This window comes from Xiphias gladius, chromosome 10 (assembly GCF_016859285.1).
Source record: "Xiphias gladius isolate SHS-SW01 ecotype Sanya breed wild chromosome 10, ASM1685928v1, whole genome shotgun sequence".
In the NCBI taxonomy this organism is placed as follows: Eukaryota; Metazoa; Chordata; class Actinopteri; order Istiophoriformes; family Xiphiidae; genus Xiphias; species Xiphias gladius.
In genome coordinates this window covers 17,765,228-17,781,484 of record NC_053409.1, presented here as the reverse complement: position 1 = coordinate 17,781,484, position 16,257 = coordinate 17,765,228, and the positions used below count along the sequence as shown (strand labels likewise).

At 38.7% G+C, this 16,257-nt stretch overlaps 2 protein-coding genes across 2 annotated transcripts; both read left to right on the top strand.

The window, feature by feature from the left end:
* The first annotated feature begins 1,959 nt into the window (after nucleotides 1-1,959).
* pttg1ipa (PTTG1 interacting protein a) lies at nucleotides 1,960-9,346 on the top strand. Its single transcript, XM_040136432.1, has 7 exons — nucleotides 1,960-2,239; nucleotides 3,210-3,262; nucleotides 3,575-3,683; nucleotides 5,370-5,472; nucleotides 6,610-6,675; nucleotides 7,624-7,670; nucleotides 8,377-9,346. Exons 1-7 carry the CDS (start codon nucleotides 2,152-2,154, stop codon nucleotides 8,412-8,414), a joined length of 504 nt encoding a protein of 167 aa, XP_039992366.1. The 5' UTR covers nucleotides 1,960-2,151; the 3' UTR covers nucleotides 8,415-9,346.
* Nucleotides 9,347-10,362: 1,016 nt separating this feature from the next.
* sumo3a (small ubiquitin like modifier 3a) lies at nucleotides 10,363-14,737 on the top strand. The gene is made up of 4 exons (XM_040136537.1): nucleotides 10,363-10,496; nucleotides 11,411-11,539; nucleotides 11,720-11,791; nucleotides 12,011-14,737. The coding sequence occupies exons 1-4, from the start codon at nucleotides 10,476-10,478 to the stop codon at nucleotides 12,071-12,073; spliced, it is 285 nt and encodes a 94-aa protein (XP_039992471.1). The 5' UTR covers nucleotides 10,363-10,475; the 3' UTR covers nucleotides 12,074-14,737.
* The last annotated feature ends 1,520 nt before the right edge of the window (nucleotides 14,738-16,257 follow it).

Genomic DNA, 16,257 nt, shown 5'->3' with positions numbered 1-16,257 from the left:
GCAAATATAAATATATTATATCATGCCTTTATTGGTGGAGAGATGACAAGAAAAGAGGGAAAAGAGATGAGGATGACATGCAACAAAGGTCCCCGGCCAGACATTGCGGTTCATGGTCGGCACCTTAAACCCTAGGCCACCAGGGCACCCAGTGAACACAATATTGGTGGGGAAATACAGAATTATCTATTTATTAACCTGCAAGTAAAGAAAAAAAAGAGAAAGTCTCCACCAAATTTTTCGTTGTAGAATGTTAACTCTGTGTGCTACTTTTGTTAAAATTCCTAGAAAAAAATACGAACAACATGACCTCAGTGTTTTGAATTGTTGCTGTGGCCCTGACTTCATTCACACAACCCACTGGGATCCTGCCTATAGACTTAGGATAAGCAGAACTCACTCGGAGGTTCCAGTTTGAACTTTTGTTTATTTCAGTTTCGGCTAAAATAATTTCCAAACTTGGAGTAAGTAAAGTTTATAAGCCATAATTAATGAGGAACCTGGAGCTGCCTGTTCTAGTTATTCTACATCTAGGGCTCTGTCTGTCACTGATATTACACTGAGTAGGAAGAAGTTGCCCCATAGTTGCTGGAATTTGATCAGCGTCTTTGCTAAAGAGAACAATAAACTGGAGTTAGATTTTGAAGTATCTGATCACAAATCTGTCTTCAAGGGCAACTTCATCACAAAGGGTCCTGTTATCAGCCGCAGGCGGCCAGAGTGGGGCCTATTCTTATGTTATGCTTATTATCATCATTACATAGTAACACGTTGTGCTTGTTAAAAAAAAAAAAAAAGAGAAAGAGAGAGATATGTGTGTTGTTCTTTTTTTATTTGTAACTGGCTTTACAAAATTATGCTTTAATAAATTATTGTAAATTGTCCTCTATTTAATGTTTTGTTTGTGAATTTGTTTTGACTCACGTAGGCCCACAAGCAGTGGTGGAAAGTAAATTTACCCAAGTTCTGTACTTAATTACAATTTTGAAGTATGTGTACTTTACTTGCGTGTTTCCATTTTAAGCTGCTTTATACTTCCACTCTAGTCCACTACATTTCTCATCTAACTCACCGCCAGAAAGCAAGTGTGTGTACCTTCCCAAAATACTCTTTTAATCTTTTAATGTTGTGAGTTTGTAAAATACACTACATCTGCCTGTTTTTGACTTGTCACAAAATAAGAGTGTCCAGTTGGGGCCCCCTGTCACAATTCCGAGGAGTTGTTTGCAGTTCCACCAAGAAGACGGTTCACTTCTAAACTTCTAGATGGTTTAGTTTAAATATTCGTTTGAGGCTCAAATTTATCAAATTTTTCAAATTTTCATAACATAATAAGAGTGTTAAATCATGGCGACCCCAAGCTCTAAAATGTTTATATATATATTTCTATCCTGTGCACAAGATAAAACTTTTTCAGGGGCTGTTTTGTTGAGGGCCAAGTTACATCTTTTTCATTTTTATTAGTACATGGTGCTCTCATGTTAAACCGGGTATACATGGCTTTGCAAAAACCAGCCACCTAACCAAAAACACCTGTGTGGGCATGCAGTGCCTTTAATCCCTAATAATGACTTGTAATATATAAATTGATCCCATCACACGCTAGGCTTGTAAAAATCAAATTAAGCAGTGATTAAAGCTGTGTGAAATGAATGTAGTGGAATAAAAAGTACGATATTTCCATCAAGTAGCATAAATCGAATATACTCAAATAGAGTAAATGTACTTAGTTACTTTCCACCACTGTTTAAAAATGATATATAATACAAAGGCTCCAGGGGGCAACTTTTCTGCAGAACGCATGCTTTTATTTTGATGCTTTAAGTACAGCTTCAGTACTTTTTGTTGCAGTAATATTTGGAGTGCATGACTTCGACTCAGTGGAGTATTTTTAACGCTACCGAGTTCGGTACTCTTACTTTGGTGAAGGACCGAGTACTTCTTCCACCCCTTCTGCGCGCAGTTAGCGTGAGTCGGGACTCGGCGTTTTGTTCCTCCTCGGCAGGTTCAGTTCTCCGGTAGCGGCCGTCGAGCGACGAATTGCAGCCAGGACGTTCCCTTCCGTCTGCGCCCGCGGGGGTTTTCTCAACTCTTCTCAGACTTAAACCCCGGGAAGTGACTTCTGGGATAGTTCTGCGTCCGAGTAGCTGGATGATGGATTTGCGGATTTTACTCCCTGCTCTCCTGGTTGTCTTCGGCTTGGCGACAGTTTTCGCCCAGTCTTCCGCACCTGACCAAGGTAGGAGTGGGAATCGGTGTCTCTGTGGTAACTGAGCGCTTAATGGCAACTAAAAGAATTGACTAACGTTCATTTAATCGCTTTTTGAGCTGCGTGGTTATTTTTCAAGAAGTCCGAGGAAAACAAAAATCTTCACCTGATTTATCGAGATCTCTCTTGGCCTGGATTACAATGACTTTTTTTTTTGCCCCCTGTGTAGGACAGTGTAGTTTTAGCCCTCTTGCGTCTTACACTTTCTGTTGATTAATGATATAAAACAACAACAACAACAAAGGTTTATTCGAGTTGTGATGGTCCTGAATTACACTTCAATTGTTTGTGTATTTTCTGGTTTTTAGATCATATAGAACAATAGAACAATACAACCATGGAGAAAATCTTGGGTATAGGGCAGGTTTCAGTTTATAAAGCTTAATTTAAAAGCAAGAATAACAGTGGTTTTAGGGACCTCAACTGTGTCTCAGTTTCATATCTTTGTGTATTGTTGAAACCTCTCAGCAGGAACAACAAGTCTCTTTTCAGTTCTCCTTCTGCCCCCCTAAGGACCTTTAACCAGCAGAAGCAGCTACAAACAGACCACACAAGAATGAAGCCCTGTTTGTTTACACCTCCCTGTTACAGATATATGGATACACTGAGGCAAACCCAGCGGTCGTCCTGTGTAGTCTGCTGATGATAATATGACTGGTCTGAAACCTCTGTGTTTACTGTGCTCGGTCTCCATGGAAAATGCCCCCGGAGGATTAGCAGTTTCAAAAACCACAGCGAGCACAAACCTGCAGGCCGCATTTCATCTGCGCCGCGAAGGGTTTTCTGCTAATCCCTCTCTATTAAAGTGACTTGTACTTTTCCTCGTTAGGCAAAATGTGTGTACACATCATGTTGACTGTCTGTAGGCGCCTTTGTAGATTACTATGGGTGTGTTAAGGAAACTAATTCACTTTCTTTTTTCTTTTTTTTTGTCCCACAGTTTGCGAGGCAAAGAATGGGACAAGCTGTGAGGAATGTCTGAAAAACGTGACGGTAAGTCCTGTGAGAAAGTCTTTTGCTTCTGTGTGTGTCTGTGTTTTTGCATGGTGGAGAAAGAAGTGTCCCAGGTGGAGGAAATACAACCAGTGGCTCCTCCTCCGACACTCCACTGGTTAGACTGGTTTGAGGAGTAACTGATGTGTCATCCTTCCCCTCCCTCCTCCAATTTCTGCTTTTTGTGTGCATGCGTGTCCTTAGGTGTATCCTGCAGTTGCCCTGAATACCTCAGGATTCATAGTTTGCTTAAATAATATGAGGATCATAATGTGTTTTTTGTTTGTTTCTTTATTTATTTATTTTTTACAGTGCTTGTGGTGTATCAAAACCAAGTCGTGTATGACATATCCAGTGAAGACCATCCTTCCACCCCATGAACTCTGCCCACTTAATGATGCACGCTGGGGGCTGTGCTGGAGTAAGAGAGTACACACACACACACACACACACACACACACACACACACACACACACACACACACACGCACACACAGAGGTTATTTTTATTTTATTTTATTTATTTGCACATAAAAAAAATACAATTATTACAACAGATATGATATGTACACAAAGACATTCAAATACGTACAATCATAGTTTTATCATCATATACTCAGATATACATTCATTTAAAGTAAACAAAAGTGTGTGCGGGAGATGAAGGACTCAAGACAAGATAAATAGAACTACATTAAATAAAACTGGAATGGCACTCAGTAGAGCACAGACCTCTGCCAAGGCCAGTATCACACAACATACGCCAGACTCTGGAGAAAAAAAATTCAAATTTATTTTATTTATATTTATTTTTTTATTTTTTTATTTTTTATTTATATATTTTATTTATCAAATGACCCAGATCTGCCCCAAAATTTTAATGAGTTCTTCCCTGGCCCATGCCCCATCCCTCCACCAAGTTCGGTGCAAATCGGTTCAGTACTTTTTGCGTAATCCTGACCAGAAAAAACAAACCAACAGACACGGGTGAAAACATGACCTCCTTGGCGGAGGTAATAAGTCTTTTCCCCTGATGTAACTCCATTGAGCTCTTTTATTAACATTTGTTATGGTTCAGTTTAGGCATTCAATTACTGTACAAAAGAAGGAAAAACAGAATTATTATCAGTTAAACACAGTTTTGCTTTTACTCCAGCAAATGCCACAGGTCACTCGGCTACATTCTTCGGATGTAGGGCTACCAGGCATGATTACATTCATTATCAATCAAATAATCAATCTATTGAACGTCAGAAAAACGTGACAAAAATGTCCATCACAGTTTCCCAGTGCTCAAGGTGACGTCTTCGAATGTCCCGTTTTTTCAGACCAATTGTCCAAAACCTAAAGATAATCAATTTAAAATGATATAAAAAGAAAAAAAATGTTTTAATGTGATTTCAGTTTGTAAAGGATGATCACACATGAAGCAGCACAGTTTTGTGGGTAATGGGTTGGTAAAAAACATAAGTTAAAGGGGCTTTGTGTGTGTGTGTGTGTGTTTGTGTGTGTGTGTGTGTGTGTTTGTGTGTGTGTGTGTGTGAGTGTGTGTGTTTGGGAGTAATGTTTTCCTAACTGCTTTCAAGTATCTACGTCGTCATTTTTTTAAATTTTCCCCAAAGATCATGGCATATGTGTCTTTTAATCATATTTACACATCAATGAAAAATCTGACTACATAGAAACAATATATGTGTGGGAGATTAAAAAAAACACATTTTTATGAATATAAAAAAACAATTTTATATGTTGTTCCAAACTAATGAATCGTTTTCCACATGAAACCGCCTAATTGGCTAATCAGGCGTATTTATTTTTTTCTTGTGTATACCTTTGTAAAAACACACGAATCTTTTAAACGCCGTGACATGAGGAACAATGAAATCATATTTCCTCTAAATCTGTCACTGTGCAGAATCCCAGGACCGAAATAAGACGAACATTTTAAAAAATGTCAACTCTTACTGCATGCAAGCAGGGAGGTGCTTTCAAAATAAGAGCTTAAAAACAGTACATTATAAGCAGATATTTTTTCCTATTGTGACGGGGAAGTAGATCTGTGACTGTGGATCCTTGTATAAATCTGTGTTTCTGCCTCCGTCTGTAGTGAACTTCCAGACGCTGATAATCACCTTGGCAGTGATTGGCGGAGTTATCATCATTGCCTTCCTGGTCTGCTTGTTCTGCTGCTGCAAGTGTGAGAACTTCGGGTAAGTGTGAAGCGAGCTTGGGTTAACCTTTGCTGACCGAACAAGGACCACGGTGATGAAACACTGTGATCGTTTTCAACGGGATCCTGAAGGAATAAGCTGCTGCACTTTTGGTTCAATTTAACAATCCTACCAGTAGCCGCGCTCAAGGGGTGAAGACACATCCTGGTTACACGTGAAGAAGTTTTAAATTAAGATTTCAAAGAGGTTTAGATTTAGATTAATCTCATCTTTCCAGGTCATCATTTTCCTTCCAAGTTGTTTTTCCACATAGAAAATAATTTGCTTCTGTCGTTAATGGCAGCTGTATTTATAACAAAAAGGGTTCACACATAACTTATATTTTGTTGCTAAAGGACTATTTACTGTAGCCTTTTATAGTGTGTAATTTTCTAGATTATATCAGGGTTTGTGGTTAATCTGGTTCCTGGGTTATGCACAGTAACCCCACTCCACCCTTTACACCTCTGTTTCTATAAACATTTCAGTCTTACCCTCTGGGATGTGCCAGAATGTACAGATCATCAGATGAGTCTGCAGTGGGTGCTCTTAGTGGTTTGGGGAGGTGTTTCCTGACAGGAAGAAACTATAAAAACAAACATATTGAAAATCACCCGATCAACACAGGTAGCCGACACCCACTGCTGTCGGTTAAATGGAGACAATGGGAGAGTTTTATCTGTGGCTTATCAGTGATCCTGAGTTCAGGTCTCCAAGCTGCCTTTTATAGAGAAAAATTACATTTAGGCTTCATGTTAGAGATAGCTATAGAAAGTTTAAATATATGGATGAAAATGGGCATAGTTATGTATCAGGTTAGAAATGGGTAAGGCCAGGCCAAGAACTTGCTGTAGGAAGACTACCTTGTTTGGTTTTCTTCATATTTGTCCTTGTGGTCTCTGTTGGGAGCTAAATTAATTACAATGTGATTTAGTCATGATCAGTGTGTGTTAAGTAGAGAAACTTCAGTCTAATCATCTACAGATAATAAAGCCAAATACTGAACATTCCTGTTGGCTGTGGAGCGGTTACCTTAGGGTGTCTGTACTCATACAACCACACACACACACACGCTGTGTAGGTTCCCATGACCTAATTCACCTTAAACTAACTTTGTTTGTTGCGTTTGTGCTTCAGATCCAAAAGGTTTGAGGCCAAGATGCAGAGACAGGCCAATAAGATTAAAACCAAGCAGGAAGAAAGGTGAGTAGCATTGTTCTGTGCACGTGACATTGACTGCGTAACAATGTTTAAGGGCTGTGTTCCTGGTTTGCTCTTTTGTGAGTGTACTTGATATATCTATATCTATAGTTTACCTTAGTTTACCACTAGCTTTTCTGTGATGTGTTTCAAGAGACATTGTCCATCTGCACAAGTAACCTCAAATGCACAAGGTGGACTTAATCTGAACCAGCCTATTTGCAGGCCTCTGAATCGCTGCCAATGCCTCCAGTTTATTCAGCAAATCAACTATTGAATTAGGGAGTGAAACAAATACCAGTTCAGTGCTATTATCAGGCTAAATCTGGACTTAATTCACCAACAGTGTGGCCATGTGCTGTTGAGAAAAAAACTAACAGTGAAACAATACAGTGTGACACTTTACCCTTGTCACCACCTTGTCCTAGCTAAAACACCTTGAGAGCACTACAGGTTATACAAACCCGGGGCTACACAACACAGGAACAGCTTCTCCCCACAGAGCTTTCTCCCTCTTTCCCGGAGTATTTATTTAGCTAGAAAACTGTAATGATTGACTAACTTTATATTAAGTAATAAAATAATAATATCGCTCTGTTCGAATTAATTTGCTCAATCATGGGCTTATGCTCATATTAGGGTGCTTTTTACCATTCCCTTGTGTTATTGCTTTCAGGTATCCTCTTAATAGTCTAAATATTTGTGTTGGTTTAATGGTGTACAGTCTGCAATGCACCTGACATACCATCTGTGCCTGCTGCATTGTTGTCACGATCAATGTCAGTTCCCTTCTTAGCACAAAACAAAAGAAACACCAATGAGGGAAAAATGCACACGTCATACAGTTACCAGCCCAGACTGGTTTGTGGCCTCGATTGGGAGTGTTTGAGATTCTGAAAAAAATATCATTAGTCAGTGCACGGCTCATAAGAGAATGTTTTGTCCTTACAGGAGGGAAGAGATGAAACAGAGACATGAGGAAATCAGGAAGAAATATGGTGAGCTCTTGCACTGGCTGACACGCTTTTTCTTAATACCTCTCTCTCTTTTTACACACGTGCATACACAAATATAGTTCAGCTGCATGTTTTTCTTTTCCTTTGAAAGAAAAAACTAATTCGGGACTTTACACTTTACACTTGGCAAAGATTATGAAAGGAATACTTTGACAATTTGGGATATCCATTTATTCACTTTTTTACTGCCATCGGCTGATGGGTTTAGCATAGCTTAGCACAAAGACTGGAAACAAGGGGAAATGGCTAGCTTGGCTCTGTCCAACTGTGGGCAGTATAAATGGAAATAGGCTACTACAGTTACCATCACCTGCACTTCATGTAATGTCAACCAGGTATTTTTAGGCACTTTAGCATAGTAAAACACAACAAGAATATTAAGATAGATTTTGTTTTCTAACAAAAAACATTATTTTAACACTACTTAAAGTCTGGAGCAAACAAATGTGACCATTTTGAAATTTAGTAAGATTAAAAAAAAAAAAACTCTAACAGAAGTGATGCATCTCACATGTGGGGACCCTACTCTATTCCTTGCTTCATGTTTAACTGACAAACATGAGAGTTTTATCAATGTTCTCATCAACCTCGCACAAAAAAAACCCGAAAAAACACTTGTATTTCCCCAAAGTGAAACAATTCCTTCAAATCAATGCATGACATTACTGATTGTTTTATGTTTCTCTAGGTCTAAGTGGGCAAAACCCGTACTCCAGGTTTGCATGAGAGTATCAGTGAAATGACATTTTGCACCATGAACCTCCTGTTTTTCCCTGCTCTCTGATGGCTCACATCACAGACAGCAGCAGGGTGTCTTGTGAATGTGAATGATGACATGACCTGGGAATTAATGTAAACTACAATTAAGAAAATGTCAGAAAAGTGACAGTGGTTTTGTATAGACAGCTTTTTGGTGTCATTTAGCCAGTGAACAGGAATTTTATGTTGTCTGTAATGATTCAAGAGGCTGGAACCAAAGGCTAGAATAGACCCATGTAGCAGCAGTGTTCTTCAAGAATATAGTAGTCTATCATTTGGCTCCTATAGCATCAGACTGCTCATATACTATTTATTAGTTGAGTTTAATTGTACAGTATGGAAAGAATCCCGTTTGATAGCTGAACAAACGTTCCTTTTGCACAAGAAAATCTGTTGCATATGTAAATTTTCAGATGCCACCTTTTTTGTTGGAGTTCCTGTTGAGTGTAGACATGTACTTAGAAATGATAACCTATTTTTGTACTTGCTTTAATTTTTCTCATTTCTTTTTCTTGTTCCAAAATGACTCATTCCTATTCTGAAATGTACATGATGGAGGCCATTTTCATTGTGTTATTGCTGTATGTTCCACTCATAGGAATGTTTTATTAATTTTTTTTAACATAATAGGTTCTGAAAATATGTTCATATGTTTGCATTCTATGAAATCAAAATGAAATCTTCATCCTTGCACTATGAATTAGTAAACCAATCATTAACTTAAGTTGAATGTATTGATCCTGGTGACTGAATTCAGTCTAATTCTACTATTACCTGTATATCCTGTAAAGACACCAAGACCTAATAAAGACTTAGGCCAATAATTAATTCTGCCAGCTTTTGCTGTGTTTGTACATTGCCTTCATTTTGCTTTCATTAAAATGACAGCTTTACCTTTATATTTTGTATCTTTTGTGTCTTGAGTTTTTTTCTGAGTCGTTTAAAATCAAAGATCATTGATTAAAAGATTAAAAACTGTCAGTAGGGTTGATCTGAAACATTCATAGCTTTGAGCAGGTTTCTTCAAAACATATGTTTTCATTGGCTGAAGGCTGACACCTGTGTGAGTTAAAGGTCATTTTTATTTTGCCCACTCTAGGTGTTTGGGATATTTTATCGCAGAAACTAAATCTGATATATGTATAAAAAAATACAACCATAAAAAATGAACTTTTGGCACAACCCCAAAGTCTTCACGTTGGTAGAAGTAGTGTACAGGGTTGTCTACTCACTCTATTCTTGTTAGTAGCTCAAATAAAGGCACCATGTATTCAAAAGGATCAGTTCAGGGGTGTATAGATATTGGCTGATGATACTTCCATTTTTTTGTGTGATATTTGAGAATTTAGAAAAGCAGTGGGCTGTCTCACAGAATTATTGTGCTAGGTCTAAAACTGGATATTCAAAAACTGATATAAAGGAAGTTCCTTTACAGTTTACCTTTATTTCACTTTTTGAGATTTATATGACTCTAACGTGAAACTTTAATTATTTCTTGCCCTGCACGTTCATGTCCTGTATGATTCCTCAGTAAGTAGATGATTTTTGATTTTTGTGTAGTCTAAAATTCTCTTTTTTTCAGAGAAAAAGAGGGAATTTTAGTTTGCGCTAAAAAAAAGAAAAAAAAAAAGGTTTGCAACTCATATTGCATTTTTCACACAGTGACGTCAGGTGTTCGGATTTTCCTTTGGTTATTATTAAAGTGAGTTAATATTTCTTACAAGTAATTGGATGAACGGTTTGCTATACAGTTTCTATAATATGATTATCGAGAGGTTTTGATACAGTATTTATAACTGAAGGTTCATTTCGCGTGATCGAGTATTTTGCATAGGTGCGCGCTCCCGTGTCCGCGCCCCCGCGATTTAGAAGTCACATGGTGCTCTCAGATCCAATCGTTTATTTGCAACAGCGGTCCAAAGCGCGCGCCCGTCAGTGGAGGAGAAGAGAGGACAGAAGGCGGCACAAAGACAAATAAAAACCAATTGACCGATTATTCTGAGAACTGTCACACAAAACCCAGTCGAGATGTCAGAGGAAAAGCCAAAGGTAAGATATTAAGGCCTAAAGAGCTGTATATTTGCAGTGATGGCTCAGTCGAACTCCTGCCAAACCATTTCTCAAATGTGCAATCTAAAATGGCCTGGTTTGCACGTTTCCCTGAATCGGCGCAGTGTTTGTTTCGCAAATGAATGAGTACTCGCGCATCGATATTTCCCGTTAGATACGCTTACACGATTCACTGTTGTTGGAAATTTGAGAGGTTTGTCCCACTAGCAAGGGTCTCGAAGATTGTGGGCAGAAATGTCAATTACACCATGATTGTCATTTGCGGATTTTTTCTTTGTCGGAACGGGACCACGTTATGTCCGCAACGCAGCAAATGCCGCAACTGCAGCAGCTACAAAGGGGCGCTAATGGGGGTGACGCACTCATGTAAAGACTAATGTAGCCCTGTCATTTTTGCTGTTTTTAATCTGTCGGTGCTACTTTAGCCACAGAAAAAGAAAACAAAACTGCTAGCAACGTTAGCCGGGAGCTAAACTCAGCAGGAAAGCTGAAGGGCTGGTGCGCCGACCAACTAGCCCGGAGCTAATCGTGCTAACGTTAGCATCTGTGACTGCCCGGCAAGCAATATACTGCCTGCATTGTTCTGCCTCGTGAAAGTTTGTTTTCGTTAAAATATCCTCAGAATTGACTTGCATTATTCCTTCACAACACTTTGTGGTTGAACTTCGATCTTCCTTTTATTTTGAAATTACTTTTAAAGTAGCAGGTTGTGTGTGTGTGCGTGTAGCTTGCAGTCTGGTAACTTCGTTGGTATACGTCTCTGATAGCAGTGCTGTTAACTGCATTGTATCTGTGACATTAGTGTAAACCTCTTACTGTAGTGTTCGTGGTATGTCTGTAACTCCTGGTTATCCAGCTGGTTTAACTCCCGTTAAACGCGTCTGTCTCTCCAGGAGGGAGTAAAGACTGAGAATGATCACATCAACCTCAAGGTTGCGGGGCAAGATGGGTCGGTGGTCCAATTCAAAATCAAAAGACACACACCACTCAGCAAACTAATGAAGGCGTACTGTGAACGACAGGTGAGCTGAAAACCCAAATGACTGCTTTTACGTTTCCTCCTCTCCAGCAACATATAATTATTATGGATTTGCTGCAATGCTCCATTCAGTCTCTTCATTAGCTGCACACTTCACTTCGCTATTCCTGTACTAAAAGTCTTTTGCACATGGTTCTTCATCTCTGTTGTCTCGCTCCTGCAGGGTCTCTCAATAAGGCAGATCAGGTTCAGGTTTGATGGCCAGCCTATCAATGAGACGGATACACCTGCACAGGTAAAATATGATGTGCTGTCCACCATTAAATTCTCTTTAAAACTCACTGAAATTATCTAGTTACAGGATGGTAACTCATGAGAAAAGCCCACAATTATTGGAGAGAATTCTCCAGTGAAATATTCAGTATATTTAACACTGACTGCACAATTGAGGCTTTCGGTGTCTTTCAATAGCCTTAAATCATAATTGGAACCTCTGTCCCTCTGCTCCTCTTAGCTGGAGATGGAAGATGAAGACACCATAGATGTTTTCCAGCAGCAGACGGGTGGGCACTGCTAAGTCCTCCACACCTCAATGACGGTCGCCCTCAGACCACGCCCTCAGCCACCTTCACTGTCCCTCCCCTCGTCATTGCTCCTCTCAGCCTATTATTATTATTATTATTATTATTATTATTATTATTATTATTGTTATTGTTATTGTTATTATTGTCATCCTCATTATTTCTTCAGTTTCAAGTTGTCTGTCATGGTTTTTCGTCAGGTGTGTGTGTGTGTGTGGGGGGGGGGCCTCCTCAGCTGTTTATGTACTGTCTCAGCCAGGACTGAACTCTTGTGCGTGTAAACAGTCTCTCTGCTGGCCAATCAGGACAACATTTTCCTTCTGGCACTGCAGGCTGTGATTGGACCAACAGCGCGCCACAGCTGCTCCTGGTTTGTCAGTGCTTCTCATTCACTATCCAGTGAAAGCTTAGTATCCAGTAGTTTGTCACGGTTTTCATCCCGCGCAGTCGAATGCGGGGCTCTGCAAGTTTTTGTCCAGGGGTTACAGTCAGTGGGCATGAAAATGTTTTTGAAGTGGAAGCACTATCTGAACTTAATACACACCCGCCTTCCATTTCCCTTCGCTCCCTTTTGTGGGTTTTTTTTTCTTCTTCTTTTCTTTTCTGAACAGTGACTCCTGCTCTTCTGTGAAAAATGTATTTTAATTCTTTCTGCCTTTTAGGTGCTTTTGCTAAAGAGTTCTGCAATGTTTTTGTGTTTTTGTTTTTTCTTTTAAGAATTAACACCCAAGGGGCTTTTTTTTTTTTTTTTTTTTTTTCTTTTTTTTTCTTTTTGCTTGTACAGAAGTGTCAGAGATGATGTAGATAAATGTTGTGGGGCTTGGACCAATACTCCAAAGACCGAACTTCTGTTTAATATTTGCTGTACTTGGATAACTCTAAAAGCAAACCTGCGAGGTCAAAACTGTCAGATTTTAAGGGAGTTTGTTTTTCATTAATGTTATTTGCTTCTTCTTTGACTGCTACTAATTGCAAAAAGATTCTTTCGAGGTATCTGTGGTACAGACTAATATTCAGTCATCCAGACAAATGCCTGCTTTAGGGGAGGGAAATTTTAATTTACACCACAGAGGTGCATCCTCAGTCGGAGTTGGTTGGGGTCTGGCTGTGTAAGGATGTGGAATCTTGATGTGAATACATAACCTTTTGTTTTCTTTCCCTATTTTCTTAAGAAGCGAGCCAGTGAGCAGTCCCTATGGTATACTTATAAGCTGTTCTGCTTGTGGGTTTTCAGGGTGGGCTGTGGGTGGGAGTGACTAGGAGATTGTTCCCTCAGTGCTGTTTTGGGGTCACCTGTCTCATTTCTGCATTGTCCTTGCAAATGTAGGCTGTTGGGACAATTGATTCTACATGTGCTTTGAAGAGAAGCAGCCTCCAGTTTGAGCAAGGATATCCAACAAAATTAACGGCAGTTTTGAAAACAGTTAAGATATCTCAGTGGTGATGAATGTCTCCAATATTTTGCAGTTAGGAGAAGGATGCATGCTGTTTGTTGCATATCCGTATGGCAGGGAGGTTAACCAATTGAGTTTGGGAGATAAGCGTTCTGTACCCACAGGGCCCCGTTCTTCGTACATGGATAACTAAGTTGGCTTGATTTGAATGTTGATGGTCTGACATGAGCTTAGATTTTTCAGCTCTTTCAGGATCAAAATGAGTTAGTCCTTGAGCTCTAAACCTGCTGAAATACAAGCTTCTTCAGAGTGAGCTAGGTCATGACAACCCTTTTAACTTTACCAATTTTAATTTATTTTCAGATAAGGCTGCACCATTAGGTGGCACCAATCGATCAGTATTGTTGCATCTGAATAGGTTTTAAGTTAAGTAGTCATACATACTGAAATGTACAATAAATAAAACCAGTGCAATTTAGACAGGAAAAAAATCAAAATGTTGTTTGGTGCATTATGAACCAGAGCAAATGACAGTTTGAAGTTGTGTATATGGTTAACCATTGTTATGCAGACATTTGGAATACAGATTCAATTCTTGTCTTGAGGCGGCAGTATTTGAGGAATTCTTAACTGGCTTTGTGAATTTCACATGTTTTAGTCTCCCTTAATCTTTCAGATATGTTCCCATATCCCTAAATGTAGTTTGTTGTAGTTTAGTCACACTAGAAAGATGCTGTAATTTTTAAAAAGTAATTAAACTGTAGTCTACATCACGTTTTACAGCTGTATTTTTGTATGTATTCTATATAGTAAAAACATTAGTCAGTGCCAGTACTCAAACATTTTTTAATGAATATATGAAAGAAAAATTGTTAAAAGGTTTCATTCTACTACTATCTGCTGTTTTGAAGTATTCACTGCTGTCCCCTCATTTGTGTGGTACAGAGACTTGCTAAATCTGTGTGTATTTACTATTATAGATATGCCTCTGCACAAGCCAATCAAAAGTAATGATCATGGTATCAGCTTTCCTCTCTTACAAAATAAGAGCACAGTTATCGCAACAAACAAATCAGCCTTCCATTTGCATCTGAAGAACCAAGTTAGCTGGACAAAGATCTTTTGAGCTGGCTAACATTAGGTTAAACTTTGTAATGTACAAAGAACGGGGCCCAGGTCTAGTCATGTTATTTGTTTCTCTACTGATTTGTACATTATTTGTGGTCTTTTACTACTGTATACAATAAATATAGTTTGGTACTCAGATTTGCTGTCACAAACTGCATTATTTTGTGTCAGTGTATTCAAAAATGGGTTAAGTACCTAAATGTTTAATGCTTTACAGTCATCACGGGGTGAGGGAATTTTTAGACTGTGGAGGTAGGTTTAAAAAAAAAAGTAAAGTTGTTAAGCTATATTGTTTTAATCACTTCTACAGGGAGAGTACACAGCATCAACCGATGCCACAGAATTTATGCCGACGCTAGTTGGCAGTGTCTTTTGGGCTTACTTTTTTTTTTTTTTAAAGCAGATTTCTGTGAGTAGATTTCACGCCTATTTTATACATATGTATTAAGCGTGGTACACATTTTGTCACTTGTAAGAACATGGCTATCAATGAATAATATTTATTTGGTGCATGGTTCATTATGCAAGAATGGCTTTCAGCTCCCACTGGGGCTATGCCTTGTAAAAATGTATTCACATATACTGTGAATGGAAACATCACATGTGGCCTAAATAGTATAACGACAGCTAGGTGGCGCCACTGAGCCATGATAATATCAGGTCATTCAAAAAAACCTACATATTACACTCTTGAATAAATACAAGCGCCCCAGAAACAAATGAACCAACAGATTCAATACAACATGGACATGTAGGAACACAAAAAAAAAAGAGAACTATAAAAGCATATAAAGCAAAGAATTATGCATAAAATTGAAGCTTGATGCAGGGAAAAAAAAACACCAAAAGGTAAAATAAAGTTCTATAATGGCTCTGAATCTCAAATGTACTCTAGACTTAATTTAGAGAAACAAGTGATCACTAAATTGAATGAAGCAGGTTAAAATAAAAGATGTGGAAATATCAAACCAAGACCAAGTCTAAATGATTTTTAACAGTGTATTAACCTCCAGGGCGTTCTGTATCACCTGAGGCCGGATATAGAACCTTAGATCTGATCTGATAAAATGACTGAATAGTTGCATTCATTACAACTGAAACAGTGATAAGATGAACAAAGAAGAACAGCAGCTGATGAGTCAAAGCAGGAATAAGGAAAAATCAAGTGCATTAGTGGGCAACGTACATCAACTTTTCTGCATATGAACAGGGCCATCTGAAACCACACAGGAGAGTGGAACACCCACTCCCTGCCATGCCTGAAAGAGATCGAGATTAATGAATGGATAGAGGAAAACAAGGGAAGGACAGAGTTAGTATCTTGTATCCTGATCTAGGTGCAGTCTATGATCTTAATGTGGGCGAGAAAAAAGTGAGGCTGAGTGCATTTGCCTTGTAAATATGCTGGTCGGTGGATGAGAGGATTCTGAGAGATCTGACACAAAAATGAGATGCCACTGTCTCTCAAAACACAGTCTGATTATTATTTTAAACATTGTTCTACAAAATTTTTAGGACTATTAAATTGTCAGATGAACCACATACAATATCTCTGAAAGCTATAGAGACTGCTTGGCAAGTATTCAAAAGTAAATTTTCATACACTTTCCTGTAACTGAATTACTTCAAGCAGGTTAAAGTAAATGCAGATACTATTA